This window comes from Entelurus aequoreus, linkage group LG21 (assembly GCF_033978785.1).
Source record: "Entelurus aequoreus isolate RoL-2023_Sb linkage group LG21, RoL_Eaeq_v1.1, whole genome shotgun sequence".
Lineage (NCBI taxonomy): Eukaryota > Metazoa > Chordata > Actinopteri > Syngnathiformes > Syngnathidae > Entelurus > Entelurus aequoreus.
Window position 1 is genome coordinate 257,126 of NC_084751.1, and position 20,410 is coordinate 277,535.

Sequence of the window (20,410 nt, forward strand, 5' to 3'; positions counted from 1 at the left end):
GGAAAACAGGTACAGAAGACTATTTTCCGGCCCGGGATGGCAGGTTGTGCAGGCTTAAGAAGACCAGGAAGATCATCACCGACAGGTGCGTTAATTTCAGATTGATTGCAGCCGATGGAGTGACGCGTGCAGGAGAGGAGCGGCTTTGGGCGTGTCCTGAGGTGTGCTCTGCTGCGCTCATTGAGAAATGCGCATTGGCATGTGCCCGCGCCGTGACAAAACGAGGCATAATGATGCAATATGTACATACGGCTAGCCTAAATAGCATGTTAGCATGAATTAGCTTGCAGTCATGCACTGATCAAATATGCCTGATTAGCACTCCACACAAGTCAATAACATCAACAAAAGCTCACCTTTGTGCATTCACGCATGTCAGGTTCAAGCACCGAACTATTTATTAAACAGGACAAGAAGCAAGGAATCGAACAGACACAGAATTCAATTTAGCTCGTGAGGAGAGCGTGTGGACCTGCACCCTCGTACAGTGTCACCATACGCTCTGAGGGAAAAGTTCCGGCGCCTCCCCATTTATTTGGGCATTCCCTGATTACATAGCTGAAGCTGCTTCTAAGGGGAGGGGTCACATTATGCAGCAGCCTAGCACTGGGTCATAAACAGTCAAAACAGAATGTGCCTGGAGTGGTGTCGGGTTAAAAACGGGCATTTCAGCAACACTTTGCTTTTGGGTCACTCTCCGTCACATAGATTCTGACTTTCTCTCAGAGAAGAATAAATTATCCATCCATCCATCATCCAATCTCACAATCATCCTCATTCCATCTCTTCGTGCTCCGTAACCCAGCAAGCCTTAATTGTCTTCTCGTCCCAACGATTAGCGTATTTTGCCCAAGTCTGGTTAGAAGAAACACTTTCTTCAGGTTCAAGTGGAATAATTTGTCCTTTTGCTAAGAAGGACAATTGTATTAATGGACATGACACCAAATGGTCTGGACTGTTACAAGCGATCCCTTCCTCTTGACTGCTCTTCTTCTTGGCTTCACATTGCTTTTAGGTCACAGAGCGCACCCCTCCCGCCCCCCACTCACTTCATTTGCTGCCCCAGCTCTTCAGCTGTCAACTTCCTGCTCCTCAGTCACTGACTTCAGACTGCAGTTTGTCTCCTCTTTCCTAGCCGCCAAATGTCTGACAGAAGATTTTCTCAGGATGATGATGCCGCCTCACTCTTGTCCAAGCTCGGTTCTGACTCTCCTCGGCCTAGGATGAAATATGGCGGCATGTTCTGCAGTGTGGAAGGAGCTTTTGAGAACAAAACACTGAACTTTGAGTCGTTCAGCCCACAGACGCTGCGCCGCAGATCTGATCGCACAGGAGACGCACCAAGAGGAAGCCAAGCGACTGTGGTGGTCCTTTCTGGACACATTCGGGACAAAATTGAGGTACATTACTCCATGTTGTGAGATGAATGAAGATCTAATCCATCTGAATTGGTCTCAAAAAAATTGTAATAATTGATGTAAACTCAATTATGTAAAGAGGATGAGGTACAGCTATCAATATTGAACAGGATTTAAAGCACCCAATGACAATGGTTCTGGGTCGAGACTCGGGACCTTTAAATTACATTCCATGGTTTTCAGAGGGAAAGATAAATTGTAAGATGGATGCACGGTAGCGTCTGTGGTAATGCGCTCGCTTTACTGAAACGTCATGTTGGTGAGAGCACAGAGACAAAAGATGAACCTCTGCATTTACTGCTTCACCTTGTACCCTCGACTATGGGCCACAGATTTGACTTGAAAGATGAAGCTCTGCATTTACTGCTCCATCTCGTACCCTCGACTATGGTCCACAGCTTTGACTTGAAAGATGAAGCTCTGCATTCACTGCTCCACCTCGTACCCTCGACTATGGGCCACAGCTTTGACTTGAAAGATGAAGCTCTGCATTTACTGCTCCATCTCGTACCCTCGACTATGGTCCACAGCTTTGACTTGAAAGATGAAGCTCTGCCTTTACTGCTCCACAGCTTTGACTTGAAAGATGAAGCTCCGCATTCACTGCTCCACCTCGTACCGTCGACTATGGGCCACAGCTTTGACTTGAACGATAAAGCTCTGCATTTACTGCTCCACCTCATACCCTCGGCTATGGTCCACAGCTTTGACTTGAAAGATGAAGCTCCGCATTCACTGCTCCACCTCGTACCGTCGACTATGGGCCACAGCTTTGACTTGAAAGATGAAGCTCCGCATTTACTGCTCCACCTCGTACCCTCGACTATGGTCCACAGCTTTGATTTGAAAGATGAAGCTCCGCATTTACTGCTCCACCTCGTACCCTCGACTATGGTCCACAGCTTTGACTTGAAAGATGAAGCTCCGCATTCACTGCTCCACCACGTACCCTCGACTATGGGCCACAGCTTTGACTTGAAAGATGAAGCTCTGCATTTACTGCTCCACCTCGTACCCTCGACTATGGTCCACAGCTTTGACTTGAAAGACGAAGCTCTGCATTTACTGCTCCACCTCGTACCCTTGACTATGGTCCACTCGTACCCTTGACTATGGGCCACAGCTTTGACTTGAAAGATGAAGCTCTGCATTTACTGCGCCACCTCGTACCCTCGACTATGGTCCACAGCTTTGACTTAAAAGATGAAGCTCTGCATTCACTGCTCCACCTCGTACCCTCGACTATGGTCCACAGCTTTGACTTGAAAGATGAAGCTCTGCATTCACTGCTCCACCTCGTACCCTCGACTTTGACTTGAAAGCTGAAGCTCTGCATTCACTGCTCCACCTCGTACCCTTGACTATGGTCCACAGCTTTGACTTGAAAGATGAAGCTTTGCATTTACTGCTCCATCTCGTACCCTCGACTATGGTCCACAGCTTTGACTTGAAAGATGAAGCTCTGCATTCACTGCTCCACCACGTACCCTCGACTATGGTCCACAGCTTTGACTTGAAAGCTGAAGCTCTGCATTTACTGCTCCACCTCGTACCCTCGACTCTGGTCCACAGCTTTGACTTGAAAGATGAAGCTCTGCATTTACTGCTCCACGTCGTACCCTCGACTATGGTCCACAGCTTTGACTTGAAAGATGAGGCTCAGCATTTACTGCTCCACCTCGTACCCTTGACTATGGTCCACAGCTTTGACTTGAAAGATGAAGCTCCGCATTCACTGCTCCACCTTGTACCCTCGACTATGGACCACAGCTTTGACTTGAAAGATGAAGCTCTGCATTTACTGCGCCACCTCGTACCCTCGACTCTGGTCCACAGCTTTGACTTGAAAGATGAAGCTCTGCATTTACTGCTCCACATCAAACCCTCGACTATGGTCCACAGCTTTGACTTGAAAGATGAAGCTCTGCATTTACTGCTCCACCTCGTACCCTCGACTCTGGTCCACAGCTTTGACTTGAAAGATGAAGCTCTGCATTTACTGCACCACCTCGTACCCTCGACTATGGACCACAGCTTTGACTTGAAAGATGAAGCTCCGCATTTACTGCACCACCTCGTACTCTCGACTATGGGGCTGTGTGACATTACTGCTCAGAAAATGCATTTTAGAATGACTTGAAACTTTACCAGCTCAAACAAACAGAAGTGATATTTGCAATGACAAGGGGGCAGTTTCAGCTTTGGAAAGTCGCCATCAGTTTAAGGTTGCCAATTCAAGCGGTCAGAATTTCCAAACGAGATGTCTGTCACCAAGGGAAGAACGTGCGAGTAAGGCCGAGGGGTCGAGAGACACAATGACATCATTCTTTGCATGGAATAAACACTTTCTAAGTGGAAAAAAACTGATATTGTAATGGTAAAAATATGGAAAAGAATACTGACACTTTTAAGTGAGTGAATATTAACACACTAACATTGAGAGAGTGTATTTGTGTGTGTATAAAGTATTGTTACAACACAGGTTTGACTTGAAATCTGTTATCTGTTTCCAGGGCAACCATCTGATCATAAAAGGAGGAAAGATAGTCAATGATGACCAGTCGTTTTACGCAGATGTTTACATCGAGGACGGAACCATCAAGTAGCTCTTTTGTATTCATTCTAACTGTGTTTCCTCATCTAAGGAGTTTTCTCTTTCTCTAGTTATAATGGGAATATATTTAGTTTATTAAAGATGTATTTTACTGATGTGCTGCTGTGAAGGTTAGATCAACATTAATTAGCATTTCTCATGTACTTAGGTCTGATATATCTTTTACGCATTTTAGTGATGAAACTAATGTCCAGTCGTGTCGTTGTCGTGCGTGTCTGTGTGTCCATCCCATTTTATTTTGTCAAATTTAAAATAGACTTGCATCTTTCACTCCTGTGAAGCATACATTTACAAAACAAAAGATTATTTTTCTTTCTATATTTAGGAAATATTTATTTAGGTTAGGCCCCTCAGCTAGTTGCCACAGTACATCCAAGGAACTACAGGTGGAACGATGAGGCATGAGTCATGTTCCCCTCACAGACAGATCGGGCAGAACTTGATTGTTCCTGCGGCTGTGAAGACGGTTGATGCTTCCGGTCAGCTGGTCATCCCGGGAGGAATCGATGGCAACACCAACTTGTACGCCACCCAGAAAGGCCTCAATCCTTCTGATGACTTCTACCAGGGAACGAGAGCGGCACTGGCCGGAGGAACCACCATGATCAGTCAGTTTATTCCCAAATAATATCGACCATTCAGTCTAAGTCCAATTTGGCTCATTGACAACTTTGGTTGGAATAAAAATCCCAGTTGACCATGTGCTGCCGGAGCCAGGCAGTAGTCTGTTGTCAGCGTTTGAGACATGGAGGGACGTTGCTGACCAGGAGGCATGCTGTGACTTCTCCTTCCATGTGGATGTCACGCGCTGGCATGATGGACTCTATGAGGAGCTGGAGACTCTGGTCAAGGACAGAGGTGAGTCCAATGTCAACTCCTGTGAGCACAGAAACCTGAGTCTATATCGACTGCCAATGTTCATCTATAAACATCTATGAATACACATTTTTATTAAGATTTGGTATTTTTAAGGCTGCGGTTTTAAACTTTTGATCAGATGATAAACAACATATTCAGTTTAATGCTTTTATGTAATAAATCGATTACTCCAAAAACAAATGTTTGTCTCACTCCAATTCTCTTTGCATTTTGAAGTTCTTCTTAGAACCTTCTTAAGAGGCCACAGTGGAAAATGTAAATGATTGCAATTTTTCAACTGGTCTTAAAACATGTATCAGGAGTTTACTGAGTCTGCCTTAACAATATTATTGAGGCTATGAGTACCTCTGCTGGTCACATTAAGTATCACAGTCTGTTTAGCTTCACGTCATGGCAAGGATGACCTGACTGTTAGCCCTAAATCTGCTGGGGTGAACAGATAAAGTGTGTCTGAATACAAAATTTGTGTTGCAGGTGTTAACTCCTTCCTGTTTTTCATGAGCTACAAGGACAGATACCAGAGCTCGGACTCAGAGGTGGAACAGTTTGTGTACCTTCATAGGAATGTGATGAGATTACTAATAATAATCTTCAAAAAGTATTTTTCTTGCTGAGTCCTCTGTTGGTTCTTTGGTTACAGCTTTATGAGGCTTTTGGTGTCATCAGGGACTTGGGCGCTGTCGCCCAGGTACACGCAGAGAATGGGGACATTATTGAGAAGGTACAAATAAGACGTGAACTCAAAATCCCTCGAGGTTAAATCATTTTTAAAACATTTCAAGTGGCTTTAAAGTGTTAGGGTTGTGTTCCAGGAACAAAAGCGGATCCTGAGTCTTGGCATCACTGGGCCTGAAGGACATGTCCTCTCTCAACCTGAAGAGGTCATTTTGTATTCCTCTGGAGAAAGCCTATAACTACTGTACCTAAATTCAACAACTTGCTTCTAAAAGTAATGAAGTGCTACTTGTCCCGACATGTGATGTCATCTTGTCTTCAGTTGGAGGCCGAGGCCGTCAACCGAGCTGTGACTCTTGCAAAACAAACCAACTGCCCGCTTTATGTTACAAAGGTGATGAGCAAATCTGCTGCCGATGTGATTGCCAAGGCCCGGAAAAAAGGTGTAGTACAGATAGATTTGCCTTTAGTCCGTTACTTTCAGTCATATAACAACGCAAACCATTTAAGGGACTATAATATGACTAAAGAAGTCAGTGGTCTAAGTAACCAAGCTAAAGATCCAAGTACAGAACAGGGCTAATGAATCGTTTGATTTGTTGTGGTTGCTTTCCTCCCATTGGTTGGCAGGGATTGTGGTGTACGGGGAGCCAATCACAGCCAGCCTGGCAGTGGATGGCTCTCACTACTGGTCCAAAGACTGGGCTACAGCTGCCGCCCTCGTTATGAGCCCGCCTCTCAACCCTGATCCTTCAACTCCGCAGTACCTTGGCTCTCTCTTGGCATGGTTTGTGCAGCTACGCCATCTCTTTGTTGGCTTGATTGGATTGTGTGACCTCTACAGCTGACAGTCATGTAAAAACAGCGGCGGGCCGTGCGTTTCTCACCTCGGCCTTTAGTGATGTCCTACTGAGTCCGACTTCACCTCTCAAAATACCGTAATTTATGTCACCACGTGGACACGGCTGGAGATACTATACAGAAACTGTCATGTCTGTGTGATCATGTTTTGTTTTGGTTATGTTCAGGTTTGGTTTTTGGACTCTTTATGCACTCTTGTTTGTTTTGTTACCACAGCGACCATTAGTTTTCACCTGTCCTCATGTCACACACCTGATTCATTTGAACTCACACACCTGTCACTAATCATGCCACTGTTATTTAAACCTGTCTTTTTCTGTCAATACGTGGACCTTGGGGGGCTGTGTTTTCCCGGAATGCAAAGGAAAGTTGGCGCGGGCAAGGCGTGAAGGTAAGGACATGTTTATTTGTACACCAACAAAAGGAAGCAAACAAAAGGCACGCACAATGGTGGAGAACAAACTTGACTAATGAAACAAAAGACTAGCACAAAGGCAATTAACTATGAACATGAAACAAAAACACTTACTGTGGCATGGAATGAAGCATGAACTATAGTAAACAGGAATCTCATGGGTAGCAGAGGTAGTAAGGATAATGTCACCAGGACGATCAACAGAAAAAGACAGGTTTAAATAACAGTGGCATGATTAGTGACAGGTGTGTGAGTTCAAATGAATGAGGTGCGTGACATGAGGACAGGTGAAAACTAATGGTCGCTATGGTGACAAAACAAACGAGTGCACAAAGAGCCAAAAAACCAAACCTGAACATTACCAAAACAAAACATGATCACACCGACATGACAGAAACATACTTGCACTCTACTGGGCATTGGATCCCCTCAACAGTGTACGAAACGGTCTATTTTTCGGCGCATTTAACATTCAATAAACCAGCTTCAGCAATTAAAACATATCTTACGTGGTACTGTCAAAATTAAAATAATTGTATAAAACAAATGAAACATGAATAAATAAAATATTTGAACTCCCAGTTTGTACTACCGACGCCATATAAGCCAGTGGTACCGTTTGAGTCGTGTGAAAGTGGCGGGCAAACCATTTCACCGCCGGCGTTGTGCCAAAATGGGATTGCCTGCCAAAAATGTATTTCCTTTGCGGGAGCGCTCGCCAAACCTGCATTGCTTGGCTTCGTCTGTCCACAGCGGATTACTAGGTGTAAGACAAAGACTTTGACTTTGAAGTTATTGTACCGGTGAGTTTTCTGTGGCTTTCTATGGCTCGTATGGCTCCGGTGCCACTTCCTGTTTTCGCAACTTGTGATTGGATACTCACTTGGGACTCCCAAGTGAGTATCCAATCACAGGACGCATCAATGGCAGGGCCAGCTGGGAGGCCTTACTGACAACAACTCGTGATCTGATTGGCTATTGTAACTGTCTATCAACTGTATGTTCCCCTTCACTGACAGTGCACAGACGCCCGTATTGTTGATTCTGAAGGCCCTGGGCAGATTTTGTACAGCATGGCAACATAAGCTAGCTGAATTCTGATTGGATAAAAACTCGAACCTAAAAACAACAGCATTGGGAGGAGCATAATATGACATTAAGAGAATATGAATACTTTAGATATTTAGGGAAAGTAAATAAAAAATTACTTTTATCTTTAATTATGACCATGATTTCTGGTTATATTAGGCCAGCAGAGAAGGCCTTGCTGGCCCTGACGGCACACCACTGTGTACAAACAAAGGGGATGCCCTGTTGGGTCCTCATTTTTGTATCCTACTTCCAGTGGGGACCTGCAGGTGACCGCTAGTGCTCAAGCTAGCTTCTCCACTGCTCAGAAGGCCGTGGGTAAAGATGATTTTACCCTTATACCAGAAGGAACCAATGGAATTGAGGAGAGGATGTCGGTGGTTTGGGACAGAATAGTGGTGAGATGACTTTTATCGATATGTGACTGAAAGACCATGTTTCATGAAGTTAATTGCAAAGTTTCTTTTCTTTCGTCTGACTACATTTCTATGCAGTGCACTGGAAAGATTGATGAGAATGAATTTGTCGCTGTGACCAGTACCAATGCTGCAAAACTCTTCAACATTTACCCCCGCAAAGGTATCTGATCACAATCATCTTAACAATACATTTTTACTCGCTGATTATTGTCAACTACTATATAACAGCCATTGTAAAATTATGTCCATGGTTCTCGCCCGGAAAAGGGTGGAGTGCCATCTCCGGGTTGCGGAGGAGACCCTGCCCCAAGTGGAGGAGTTCAAGTACCTCAGAGTCTTGTTCACGAGTGAGGGAAGAGTGGATCGTGAGATCGACAGGCGGATGGGTGCGGTGTCTTCAGTAATGCGGACGCTGTATCGATCCGTTGTGGTGAAGAAGGAGCTGAGCCGGAAGGCAAAGCTCTCAATTTACCGGTCGATCTACGTTCCCATCCTCACCTATGGTCATGAACTTTGGGTTTTGACGGAAAGGACAAGATCACGGGTACACGTGGCCAAAATGAGTTTCCTCCGCCGGGTGGCGGGGCTCTCCCTTAGAGATAGGGTGAGAAGCTCTGCCATCCGGGGGGAGCTCAAAGTAAAGCCGCTGCTCCTCCACATGGAGAGGAGCCAGATGAGGTGGTTCGGGCATCTGGTCAGGATGCCACCCGAACGCCTCCCTAGGGAGGTGTTTAGGGCACGTCCGACCAGTCGGAGGCCACGGGGAAGACCTAGGACACGTTGTGAAGACTGTGTCTCCCGGCTGGCCTGGGAACGCCTCGGGATCCCCCGGGAAGAGCTGGACGAAGTGGCTGGGGAGAGGGAAGTCTGGGCTTCCCTGCTTAGGCTGCTGCCCCTGCGACCCGACCTCGGATAAGCGGAAGAAGATGGATGGATGGATGGATGTAAAATGATGATGACGCAATAGCGTATTCTGATATAAAAATGGCAAAGTTCATCAGCAACCCCGCGAGGCAAAAAAAACGGTCAACTTTGAAGAGTTCCACAATCATGTCTTCTTCTGTATGTGGAAACAGGGCGAATCGCTGTTGGGTCTGACGCTGACATCGTCGTTTGGAACCCAGAAAACACTAAAACTGTTTCTGCAAAAACACACAACTTGGTAAAATCTCTTGGATTTTGCAACTTGCTATGAGTGAAGAGCAGCTTTTGCTTTTGTCAATAAAAGTCACCAATGGTTCTCTTAAATGTCTTTCCACTGGAATGATAGACAGTGGAGCTGAACGTCCTTGAGGGTTTGGAGTTTCAAGGTGATGCCTCAGTGGTGATCTGTAATGGTCGAGTTGTTCTAGAAGATGGAAAGCTCAATGTGACACAAGGGTCGGGGCGCTTCATTCCAAGGAAAGCGTTTCCTGATACTGCATACCGGAGGATCAGAGCTCGCAGCGAGGTAACCTGATGTTGTTACAATTAACTTATGAACACATGAATACCAAACTGAGATTTTAATTTCTTTAACAGATGCTCAACAATCAAGGTGTTCCTCGTGGGGTCTATGATGGTCCAAGCCTTGACGTAATGACTTTGAACAAATTACTGATGCCCCCACTGACCACCAAAGGGCCTCCTCGCTCTAAAATACAGATTTGCCCCAGAAACCTCCATCAATCAGGATTTACTTTATCTGGTAGATATCTGTATTCAATTTTTAAAAACAAAACATATGCTTTCATTTTCAAAAGTACTTATACCCTTCTCATGTTCTTTGTCCCGAATAGGAGGTCAGATTGATGATCATATTCCTCGGCGGTCTGTTCAGAGGATTGTAGCGCCACCTGGTGGACGATCCAACATCACATATCTGTCCTAAAAAAAGACATTTGCTTGAAGTGTTCAACTTCAAACGTTATGGCTTACAATTTGAAAGCATGCACTTAGTGAACATGGAGTTACGAACCATCTACTAACCCTTCCTTTTTCTACAAATCCTCTCCTGGGATCTAATTCTCCCATACGCTTCAGTAGAAAAATCTGCATCCCGATCGACTTCTCCCATCGACTTATGTTATTTTCTTCTTACGCACTTCTGAGGCTGAAATAAGTCATGTGCCCCTAGAAAATGGAAAAATCATAATGCAATTAAAGTTTGGATGCCGTGTACACCACATTAAAAACATATACAAAAGAATCTTCCAGAAAACTATCACATTTATTCTGATCTCTTCCAGACACCTAGAACATATATAAACATTCCCGTTGTACGAAACCCAAAACCAGTGAAGTTGGCACGTTGTGTAAATGGTAAATAAAAACAGAATACAATGATTTGCAAATCCCTTTCAACGTATATTCAATTAAATAGACTGCAAATACAAGATATTTAATTTTCCAACTAAGAAACTTAATTTTTGGGGGAAAATAATCAATAACTTAAAATGTAATGGCAGCAACACATTGCAAAAAAGTTGTCACAGGGGCACTTTTACCACTGTGTTACATGGCCTTTCCTTTTAACAACACTCAGTAAACGTTTGGGAACTGAGGAGACACATTTTTGAAGCTTTTGAGGTGGAATTCTTTCCCATTCTTGCTTGATGTACAGCTTAAGTTGTTCAACAGTCCGAGGTCTCCGTTGTGGTATTTTAGGCTTCATAATGCACCACACGTTTTCAATGGGAGACAGGTCTGGACTACAGGCAGGCCAGTCTAGTACCCACACTCTTTTACTATGAAGCCACACTGTTGTAACACGTGGCTTGTCATTGTCTTGCTGAAATAAGCAGGGGCGTCCATGATAACGTTGCTTGGATGGCAACATATGTTGCTCCAAAACCTGTATGTACCTTTCAGCATTAATGGTGCCTTCACGGATGTGTAAGTTACCCATGTCTTGGGCACTAATACACCCCCATACCATCACAGATGCTGGCTTTTCAACTTTGCGCCTATAACAATCCGGATGGTTCTTTTCCTCTTTGGTCCGGAAGACATGACATCCACAGTTTCCAAAAACAACTTGAAATGTGGACTTGTCGTGTCACAGAACACTTTTCCACTTTGCATCAGTCCATTTTCTGGGTGTTGTTGATAAATGGCTTTGGCTTTGCATCGTAGAGTTTTAACTTGCACTTACAGATGTAGCGACAAACTGTAGTTACTGACATTGGTTTTCTGAAGTGTTCCTGAGTCCATGTGGTGATATCCTTTACACACTGATGTCGCTTTTTGATACAGTACCGCCTGAGGGATCGAAGGACCGTAATATCATCGCTTACGTGCAGTGATTTCTCCAGATTCTCTGAACCTTTTGATGATATTACGGACCTTGGATGGTGAAATCCCTGAATTCCTTGCAATAGCTCGTTGAGAAATGTTGTTCTTAAACTGTTGGACAATTTGCTCACGCATTTGTTGACAAAGTGGTGACCCTCGCCCCATCCTTGTTTGTGAATGACTGAGCATTTCATGGAGGCTGCTTTTATACCCAATCATGGCACCCACCTGTTCCCAATTAGGATGTTCCAAATAAGCGTTTGATGAGCATTCCTCAACTTTCTCAGTCTTTCTTGCCACTTGTGCCAGCTTTTTTTAAACATGTTGCAGGCATCAAATTCAAAATGAGCTAATACTTGCAAAAAATTAAGTTTTCCAGTTCGAACGTTAAGTATCTTGTCTTTGCAGTCTATTCAATTGAATATAGGTTGAAAAGGATTTGCAAATCATTGTATTTTGTTTTATTTACGTTTTACACACCGTGCCAACTTCACTGGTTTCGGGGTTTGTTTATTTATAACCCATGATTGCTGTTGGAAATATGTATTTTTATGTGCCCTTCGCCGAGCGCCCCCCCCCCCCATACTCGAGTATGTTTGACAAATTACGTTTTTTTTCTAACAGCCGACGCTACAAAATTATCTTGAAGACGTCCACTGCTATCCACAAATGTTTGAAAACTCTTTTTGACTTTCTTCACTCCCACTGCACCGGGCGAGGAGGTGGAAATGAAAGGGATCATGGTTTTCCCTGCAGGAGGCCTTTTGGTGTTCTGAAATTATTTTAATAGTTTTCTTATGGATGTTCTCCAGTAACCTCTGCTCCCCAATGCCGTAAATAATCATCTCCCCTCGCACAAAACTACTCGAACACGAATACTTTTCTTATAAAACATTGACAGGTTATACCCGGAAGTGACGACATACGTCACTTCCGGGTATCTTTTTTCTTCTGTCAGACCGCGACATTTTGAAAGTATCAACCCAACAGACGTTTCCATACAACGGTAGGTTTTTCTCAAAATACACAATTTGTTTCGCATCACATATATGTTTTAAATAATCGGTTCCGGGGTAGTATAACTTAGAAAGGGGCACGTGTTGGTTAGGAAAGGTTAGGTGTGTACATGCTAATAACGAGCTAGGCTAACAGCGTCCCTGTAGCCGCTGTGCCAAAACATAATACTGCATGTCATGTTAGGAGTTAAAATACACATTGTTGCTTTGGGTTTATCATTTTTTTATCATCAGACAACAATGTCATTAATGGTCTGACTAACCCGACTCGCAGTTCTGTCAGATTTTCATCAGGTCTGTGGAACCATTGGCGAGTAAGCCTGTATGCTGGACATTGAATATTGTGGAGTGTTTAAAAATATATATATATATTTATACACGTTATTTATTTTATTTCTGCATGTATTTCTTTTATTTGTGTTTTATCGTTGTATGTTTTCTCTTCTGTGATATGGATCCCCCTGGGTCTGAAATAAAATGACTATTATTACTAGAGATGTCCGATAATGGCTTTTTTTTGCCGATATTCCGATATTGTCCAACTCTTAATTACCGATTCCGATATCAACTGATACCGATATATACAGTCGTGGAATTAACACATTATTATACCTAATTTTGTTGTGATGCCCCGCTGGATGCATTAAACAATGTAACAAGGTTTTCCAAAATAAATCAACTGAAGTTATGGAAAACAAAATACCAACATGGCACTGCCATATTTATTATTGAAGTCACAAAGTGCATTATTTTTTTTAACATGCCTCAAAACATGCTCTCCCTGAGAGAGCATGAGGAGGTTGAGGCGGGGGGTGTATATTGTTGCGTCCCAGAAGAGTTAGTGCTGCAAGGGGTTCTGGGTATTTGTTCTGTTGTGTTACGGTGAGGATGTTCTCCCGAAATGTGTTTGTCATTCTTGTTTGGTGTGGGTTCACAGTGTGGCGCATATTTGTAACAGTGTAAAAGTTGTTTATACGGCTACCCTCAGTGTGACCTGTATGGCTGTTGAGCAAGTATGCTTTGCATTCACTTGTGTGTGTAAAAAGCCATAGATATTATGTAACTGGGCCGGCACGCAAAGGCAGTGCCTTCAATGTTTATTGGCGCTCTGTACTATCCCCTACGTCCGTGTACACAGCGGCGTTTTAAAAAGTCATACATTTTACTTTGTGAAACCGATACCGCTAATTTTGAAACCGATAATTCCCGATATTACATTTTAATTCATTTATCGGCCGATAATATCGGCAGTCCGATATTATTGGACATCTCTAATTATTACTATTATTTTGTCTAAACTGGCTTGTTCCATTGTTTGCTTGTGTCTTGTCTAGTATTGTTGATTCTTAAGAAGAAATAAACCATAATTCCTTCTTGTTGTCCGCGCCGCAGACCTTGGAAACATGACGTCCATCACTGATAAGAACATAATTGATCGCTTTGCCAATAAAATGAAAGAGATGCAAAACAAGCAACAGGAAGCATATGCAGAGATCATTGACACCACCACGGAGCTGTGCCGGTCCCACGGGCAGTTTGTCAAATCTGCACTTGGTATGGCGCTTGGGCGGTCTGTGCCAAAGCTATTTCTGTGTTTGTTCATCGAAATGCATAATAATGACTTGAACATGTCAAACAGATGCAGGTTCAAAGAAATGTGATAATGACGAGATGCTGTTTGACACCTTAGAAGCATTTAAAAAAGGTAAGTTAAACATGATTTTATACATACAGTATTTTTGGACTATAATGCGCACTTAAAATCCTTTAATTTTCTCAAATCTTGACAGTGCGCCTTATAACCCGGTGCGCCTAATGTACGGAATAATTTTGGTTGTGCTTACCGACCTCAAAGCTATTTTATTTGGTACATGGTGAAATGATAAGTGTGACCAGTAGATGGCAGTCACACATAAGATTTATGTGTAGACTATAATTTGATGGCAGTCACACATAAGAGATACAGTACGTGTAGACTGCAATATTACTCAAGTAAACAACACCTATGTTTTCAATGGAACATATAACATTTTGAACATTACACACGGCGCTCAAAAAATCTATCAAAATGTTTTAGTACAACTTTGGTAAGCTATGAAGCCGCACCGCTTGATGCATTGTGCTATGCTTCAACATACGAGTATTATTATGGTGTGTGTATAAGGTAAGACATATTATCTGGCGTTTTGTTTCGCAATATTATGCAAAAGCAACTTTTCTTACCTTCTGGGACCTGCTGATCTGTAACTGGGATCTTCATAAGTCCTGAAAAATTGCGCGCGTCCGCCCTTTGTAGTCCGTGCCGACACCGTAGTCGATAAGCTTCTTCTTTTTCTCTATCTTGTTAAGGGACATTCATCCTCCGCTGTTGCCATTTCTAATATAAAGTAGTGTAAAGTTCTTACTTATATCGCGCAGTAAACTCGCCATGAAAGCGCTAAAACATACCGGTGTAGTGAGTTTGCATTATTCACCCAAGGAACTTTAGTTATTAGAGAGTTCCGGTCAGATGGTTTTTCACGGGACACATGTACGGCGTTGTTGTTGCACTAGTGAGCCACGGATGAAGAAATGCTGCTCCGTTATTGATTGAACTAAAGTCTGAATGTCATTTAAACAGTTAGCTCCATCTTTTGACACTTCTTACACTCCCGTCCTTGTACGCTACACCGGTAAAACAAGACGACAGAGAAAAAAACGCTGCAGAAGGTGAACCACGTAAATAAGACCGCCCACAAAACGGCGCATCCTGAAGCGACTGTCAGAAAGCGAATTGAAGATGATCTGTAAAACATCATCTCTGCAACATTTTGACCAAAGAACCACCATTTCATGTTATGTAGACCACAAGGAAGTCTTTTACATTTAGAAAGAAAGAAAAAAATGACCCCTTTAATGCACTCTATAATCCGGTGCGCCTTTTGTATGAAAATAGACCTGACTAGACCCGCTTATCAGCAGAGCGCCTTATAATCCAGTGCGCCCTATAGTCTGGAAAATACGGTACCTGCAATGTGGCAGTTTGACCAAATATGTATATTGAGATTAAGCAGTGAGTGTACCTAACGATGCGCACTGTTCATGTGATGTCATTGCAAAAAAATAATTGTGTGATGTTAATAATTGTCTTCTCCAGATTTGCAACATAAAAATGCATTATTGAAGGAAAAACAGCACGCTATTACAAGAATGGCATCTGATATCGATCAGAAGGAAATACAGAAAGACGCTACCATCCAGAAGATTGAGAGGCTTAAAGAAGAACACGCGCGGAGAAAAGAGTGTAAGCTGATGTTAGATTTGGAGTCTGTGCTGTCAGACTCGATGTATAGTTTTTGATGATAAACATCTCTGCGTGTTTTATTGATTCCTTTATTCAGTAATGGAGTCTCAGTTTAAAGCAAACAAGGACCGACTGAAGAACCTGCAAAAAGCCAGAATTGTCTTTCAGGAGCATTTAGGAATGGAAATACGAAAGATCCGCGGCACGGCACAGCATGTCAACGGTATGTCACAATTTACGATTTTTTGATCTCACTTCAGGTTTTCACCACCTTGATATTTGAATGTTCGTATACATCACATGTTGATGTTTTTTTTTAATCTCTCTTGATAGGTGAGAAGTTGCAGTTTGTGTTCCGTAATATCAACCCCACTGATCTGAACAGTGCCTATGTTGTCACATTGGGTATCAAGGAAGACAGAGTGTATCAGAGTAAGTACCAACACAAAATTGTATCCCAGTGTTACAATTATAGTCAGCCACACAAGTTTTATTTTCGGAACACAGGTTAGTGTTATTTCGCACATGGTCACATTTTTGCGCATTTATAACACAGATGTAACGATGAGAACCACGGAAAACTCCCAACGATTAGCATTACCCTTTTAAATTAAAATGATCGAAAAACTGAGATTGATAAATTAACTTTGATAAACTCAAGGATTGATTTGTATGAGCTCGCAAGCTTAAATGCTAACATTAGAACATGAGACATTAATGTCTTTCCCCATTAAGAAACGACATACCCCAATCTAAACTTGTGTGAACACATTTCCACTAAGCTATTCAATAATGCACATTGAAACCTCCAAGCTGTGCCCTCAGAGTGATCGTTCTTTCCTCCGAGGAAAAGAGGCCGAGGTGTTAACTGTGCGTTCAAGGACCTCTAAACAGTAGGACACAACCCTCACCAGAAATAATACATAATAATAATAATAATATATTTTATTTGGTACACACTTTTCATTTAAATCTTGAAGTGCTACATTACAAACCAGTATTTCAAACAATAGAGCTTTCAGTTAAGCATAAGAAACACAAAACATGCAAAACGGTGGGTTTTCTAACTGTCTATTTGTTTTAGTTATTTAACAAAAAATAAATGAGTCAAAGGATTTTAGTGTGTATGTGTATAGATTGCATTTTGAGTTCATTAAACAGTATCGCAATAATAATTATAACTGATCATTTTGGTCACAATAACCGCAATATAACATTTTCATATCGTTACATCCCCAATTAATAAAACAACACCAGAAGTCGCAACATTGAGATGATGAAATTTACAGGCTTCCCAGAATCCCATCTAGTTAATACATTTTAATTTGTGTAATTTGATCCACTTCTCTACTACAATTAGGGCCGCGTATTGGTAAGGACTTTACAATACCATACTTGAGTCACAGTATTGTGATATGGCAATAAATTGCATTATTCTACATAGTTCAGTGTAACATTTTAAAATACAAGTTGTATATAAGTACACTACGTGACCGTAATAATTTATTGGACACTGACAGAAAAACAGTGGGTTTGGAATGTATTCAGACCCCTTTAAATGTTTCATTGCAGCCATTTGCCAAAATCAAAAAAGGTAAATTTTATGTCTCACTATTCTACACTCAGCATCTCGTTTTGACAGAAAAAAACAGAAATGTAGAAGTTTTTGCTAATTTATTCAAACTAAAAACTCAAAAATCACATTAAGTATTGAGAGCCTTTGCTCAATACTTTGTTGATGCCCCTCTGGCAGCAATTACAGTCTTTTTGAATACGTAGCTTGGCACAACTATCTTTGGGATTTTTCAACCATTCCTCTTTGCAGCACCTCTCAAGCTCCATCAGGTTGGATGTGAAGCGTTGGTTTTCATCCAGGATGTTTCTGTACATTGCTGCATTCATCTTTCCCTCTAACATTTCGCTGAAAAGCATCCCCACAGCTTGGTGATGATTCCTGGTTTCCTCCAAACATGATGCCTGGCATTCACGCCAAAGTCTTCAATCTTTGTCTCATCAGACCAGATAATTTAGTTTCTCATGGTCTAAGAATCTTTCAGGGGCATTTTGTTAAACTTTTTACTTGGAAATGGCTTCCGTCTGGCCACTCTATCATACAGGCCTGATTGGTAGACTGTCCTTCTGGAATGTTCTTCTCTCTCCATAGAGGAATTCTGTAGCTCTGACAAAGAGACCATCAGGGTCTTGGTCACCTTTCTGACCAGACTAAGATAAATGCAGCAATGTACAGAGACATCCTGGATGAAAACTAACATCCAACCTGATGGAGCTTGAGAGATGCTGCAAAGAGGAAAGAGAGAAAGTGCCCAAAGATAGGTGTGCCAAGCTTGTTTTATCGTATTCAAAAATACTTGAAGTGTAATTGCTGCAAAAGTGCGTCAACAAAGTATTGATAAAATAATCTGAATACCTATGTGATTTTGATTTTTTAAATTTTGAATACATTTCTGTATTTCTGTCAAGATGGGGTGCAGAGTGTACAATCATGAGAAATCAAATGTTATTTTTGGCTGCAAAGAAACAAAGAGTGAATAATTTAAAGGGGTCTGAATACTTCCTGTACCCACATTTCACTGTCATTCAGATTGTCCTATTTCCAGTCATTGCAATTGTACCAAAGTGGCTCAAGTTTCTTGCCACTTAGCTGTCCTCTACTTCTGAACCCACAACTTCTTGTAGCGTGGTGGCAGTGCAGCGACAGTTTGGCGAGTGGAGGACCACAAGTTTTTTCTGAGTTACATACCGTATTTTCCGCACTATAAGGCGCACCGGATTATAAGGCGCACCTTCAGTGAATGGCATATTTCAAAACTTTGTTCATATATAAGGCGCATCGGATTATAAGGCGCACCTATGCATCCATTAGATGGAGCTGCGCTAAAGGGAATGTCAACAAAACAGTCAGATAGGTCAGTCAAACTTTATTAATAGATTATAAACCAGCGTTCTGACAACTCTGTTCACTCCCAAAATGAATAAACAGCTGTTTTATTATTTTCCCCGAGGTAAAGTCTGTGACGTGGTGTTTTGTTTATCTTTTAACAACAGCAAGGTATAACATGCAGTGCAACATTTATATCACATAGTGGAGGGGAACTTTTCCCTGATTCAATAAACACGTAAAAAACAGTGATACTGTTACGGTAAATCAAACGTTAATGTGCAATCACAATATAGTAACACTCGAAATAGTGCAGAGCAATAAAAATATCAATAACTCAACGTTGCTCAAACGTTAATGTCACACAACACAACACACAAAATAAACATGTAAAGCTCACTTTATTAAGTTATTCCTCATCCACGAATCCCTCGAATTCTTCTTCTTCAGTGTCCGAATTAAACACCATTGATTCGTTTATGTTAAATTTTCTCGCTGCTGCTCTATTCCCGTGTTCTACTGCGTGACTGATCGTCTTAAGTTTAAACTCTGCGTCGTAAGCGTGTCTCTTAATAGGAGCCATTTTTGGGTTAGAAGCGCTGCTTCTTCTACGGGGGAAAATGAAGTTGGCGGCTGCTTACTGTAGTTGCGAGACCTAAACTTTATGAAAATGAAGTTTAGGTTTGTTGTGGCTCAATATTGGTCCATATATAAGGCGCACTGGATTATAAGGCGCACTGTCAGCTTTTGAGAAAATTTGAGGTTTTTAGGTGCGCCTTATAGTGCGGAAAATACGGTATATGCAAGTTTAGACGTTTTCCAGTGGTCTCAGTTTTTATCACTTACACCAAACATGCAAGTTAAACAAATCTAGTCTTAGGAACACCGTCTATCACTACCTCTAAAAAAACAACGCTCCAGGATGTTTACTAAAAACCTCCCAATTCCACAGTTGTGTCGAGCGACCCTGCGCTTGAGTGTCTGCCAGATTTGGAAAGACGCCTTCAGGAGACCAACAACTTGCCAGCTTTCCTGGCTAACGTAAGGAAGCAGTTTATCGCCCAAGCACGCTAAGATGACATTTTTTTTTAAAAGGATGAAGCTTTGCTGCAATTTTGTATTGTCAAACAAGTGGAATAAAAAGATTAACGCCACTAATAAATGTATATTTAAAATGCTATTATGGAGCATATTATAAAACATGCTGCTTTTACATCATTCTTCATCAACACAATACAGCAAAATAGGGTTGGATACAATTTTGTACATATGCATGATTTTAGTAGGAAATGTACTGATTTATAGAAACTTGGTTCCGATAGAACGTACACGCACTGTGAGAATGAGATATTTGTAAGTGTTCTTTCTTAATCCATAGTCATGTTTAAAGCAGCTAGTGTTTTCCCATGTGAACTCTTTGGGTTTTTCTTCTTATGTCCGTCTTTAGTTTTGTCTTAAGGGCTCCTGTTTGTCGGTTCACAGAGTTGTTTTGGCCAGCTCATTATCTGTTTAAAAGTAGCAGCTGCATTTTGCTGTTTTCGCTCTACATAAGCTGACTCTTTTTGTGGG

At 42.0% G+C, this 20,410-nt stretch overlaps 2 protein-coding genes across 2 annotated transcripts; both read left to right on the forward strand.

The window, feature by feature from the left end:
• The first annotated feature begins 1,065 nt into the window (after positions 1–1,065).
• On the forward strand, positions 1,066–10,539 carry LOC133639029 (dihydropyrimidinase-related protein 2-like). Its single transcript, XM_062032093.1, has 15 exons — positions 1,066–1,400; positions 3,932–4,020; positions 4,456–4,640; positions 4,726–4,890; positions 5,386–5,447; positions 5,552–5,632; positions 5,724–5,792; positions 5,909–6,029; positions 6,217–6,373; positions 8,208–8,349; positions 8,446–8,530; positions 9,447–9,532; positions 9,641–9,820; positions 9,892–10,057; positions 10,149–10,539. Exons 1-15 carry the CDS (start codon positions 1,143–1,145, stop codon positions 10,238–10,240), a joined length of 1,938 nt encoding a protein of 645 aa, XP_061888077.1. The 5' UTR covers positions 1,066–1,142; the 3' UTR covers positions 10,241–10,539.
• Positions 10,540–12,516: 1,977 nt separating this feature from the next.
• LOC133638816 (kinetochore protein Spc25-like) lies at positions 12,517–20,410 on the forward strand. Its single transcript, XM_062031792.1, has 7 exons — positions 12,517–12,649; positions 14,052–14,213; positions 14,299–14,364; positions 15,796–15,942; positions 16,040–16,165; positions 16,276–16,374; positions 19,794–20,410. Exons 2-7 carry the CDS (start codon positions 14,063–14,065, stop codon positions 19,913–19,915), a joined length of 711 nt encoding a protein of 236 aa, XP_061887776.1. The 5' UTR covers positions 12,517–12,649; positions 14,052–14,062; the 3' UTR covers positions 19,916–20,410.

Bases quoted from the DNA above. Each gene is read 5' to 3' on its own strand.
- LOC133639029 (XM_062032093.1), top strand. From the start codon at position 1,143: ATGTCTGACAGAAGATTTTCTCAGGATGATGATGCCGCCTCACTCTTG. The intron at 4,641-4,725 runs GTCAGTTTATTC...TAAAAATCCCAG, and splicing joins CGGAGGAACCACCATGATCA to TTGACCATGTGCTGCCGGAG. The intron at 4,891-5,385 runs GTGAGTCCAATG...TTTGTGTTGCAG, and splicing joins GACTCTGGTCAAGGACAGAG to GTGTTAACTCCTTCCTGTTT.
- LOC133638816 (XM_062031792.1), top strand. From the start codon at position 14,063: ATGACGTCCATCACTGATAAGAACATAATTGATCGCTTTGCCAATAAA. The intron at 14,214-14,298 runs GTATGGCGCTTG...CATGTCAAACAG, and splicing joins GTTTGTCAAATCTGCACTTG to ATGCAGGTTCAAAGAAATGT. The intron at 15,943-16,039 runs GTAAGCTGATGT...TCCTTTATTCAG, and splicing joins ACACGCGCGGAGAAAAGAGT to TAATGGAGTCTCAGTTTAAA.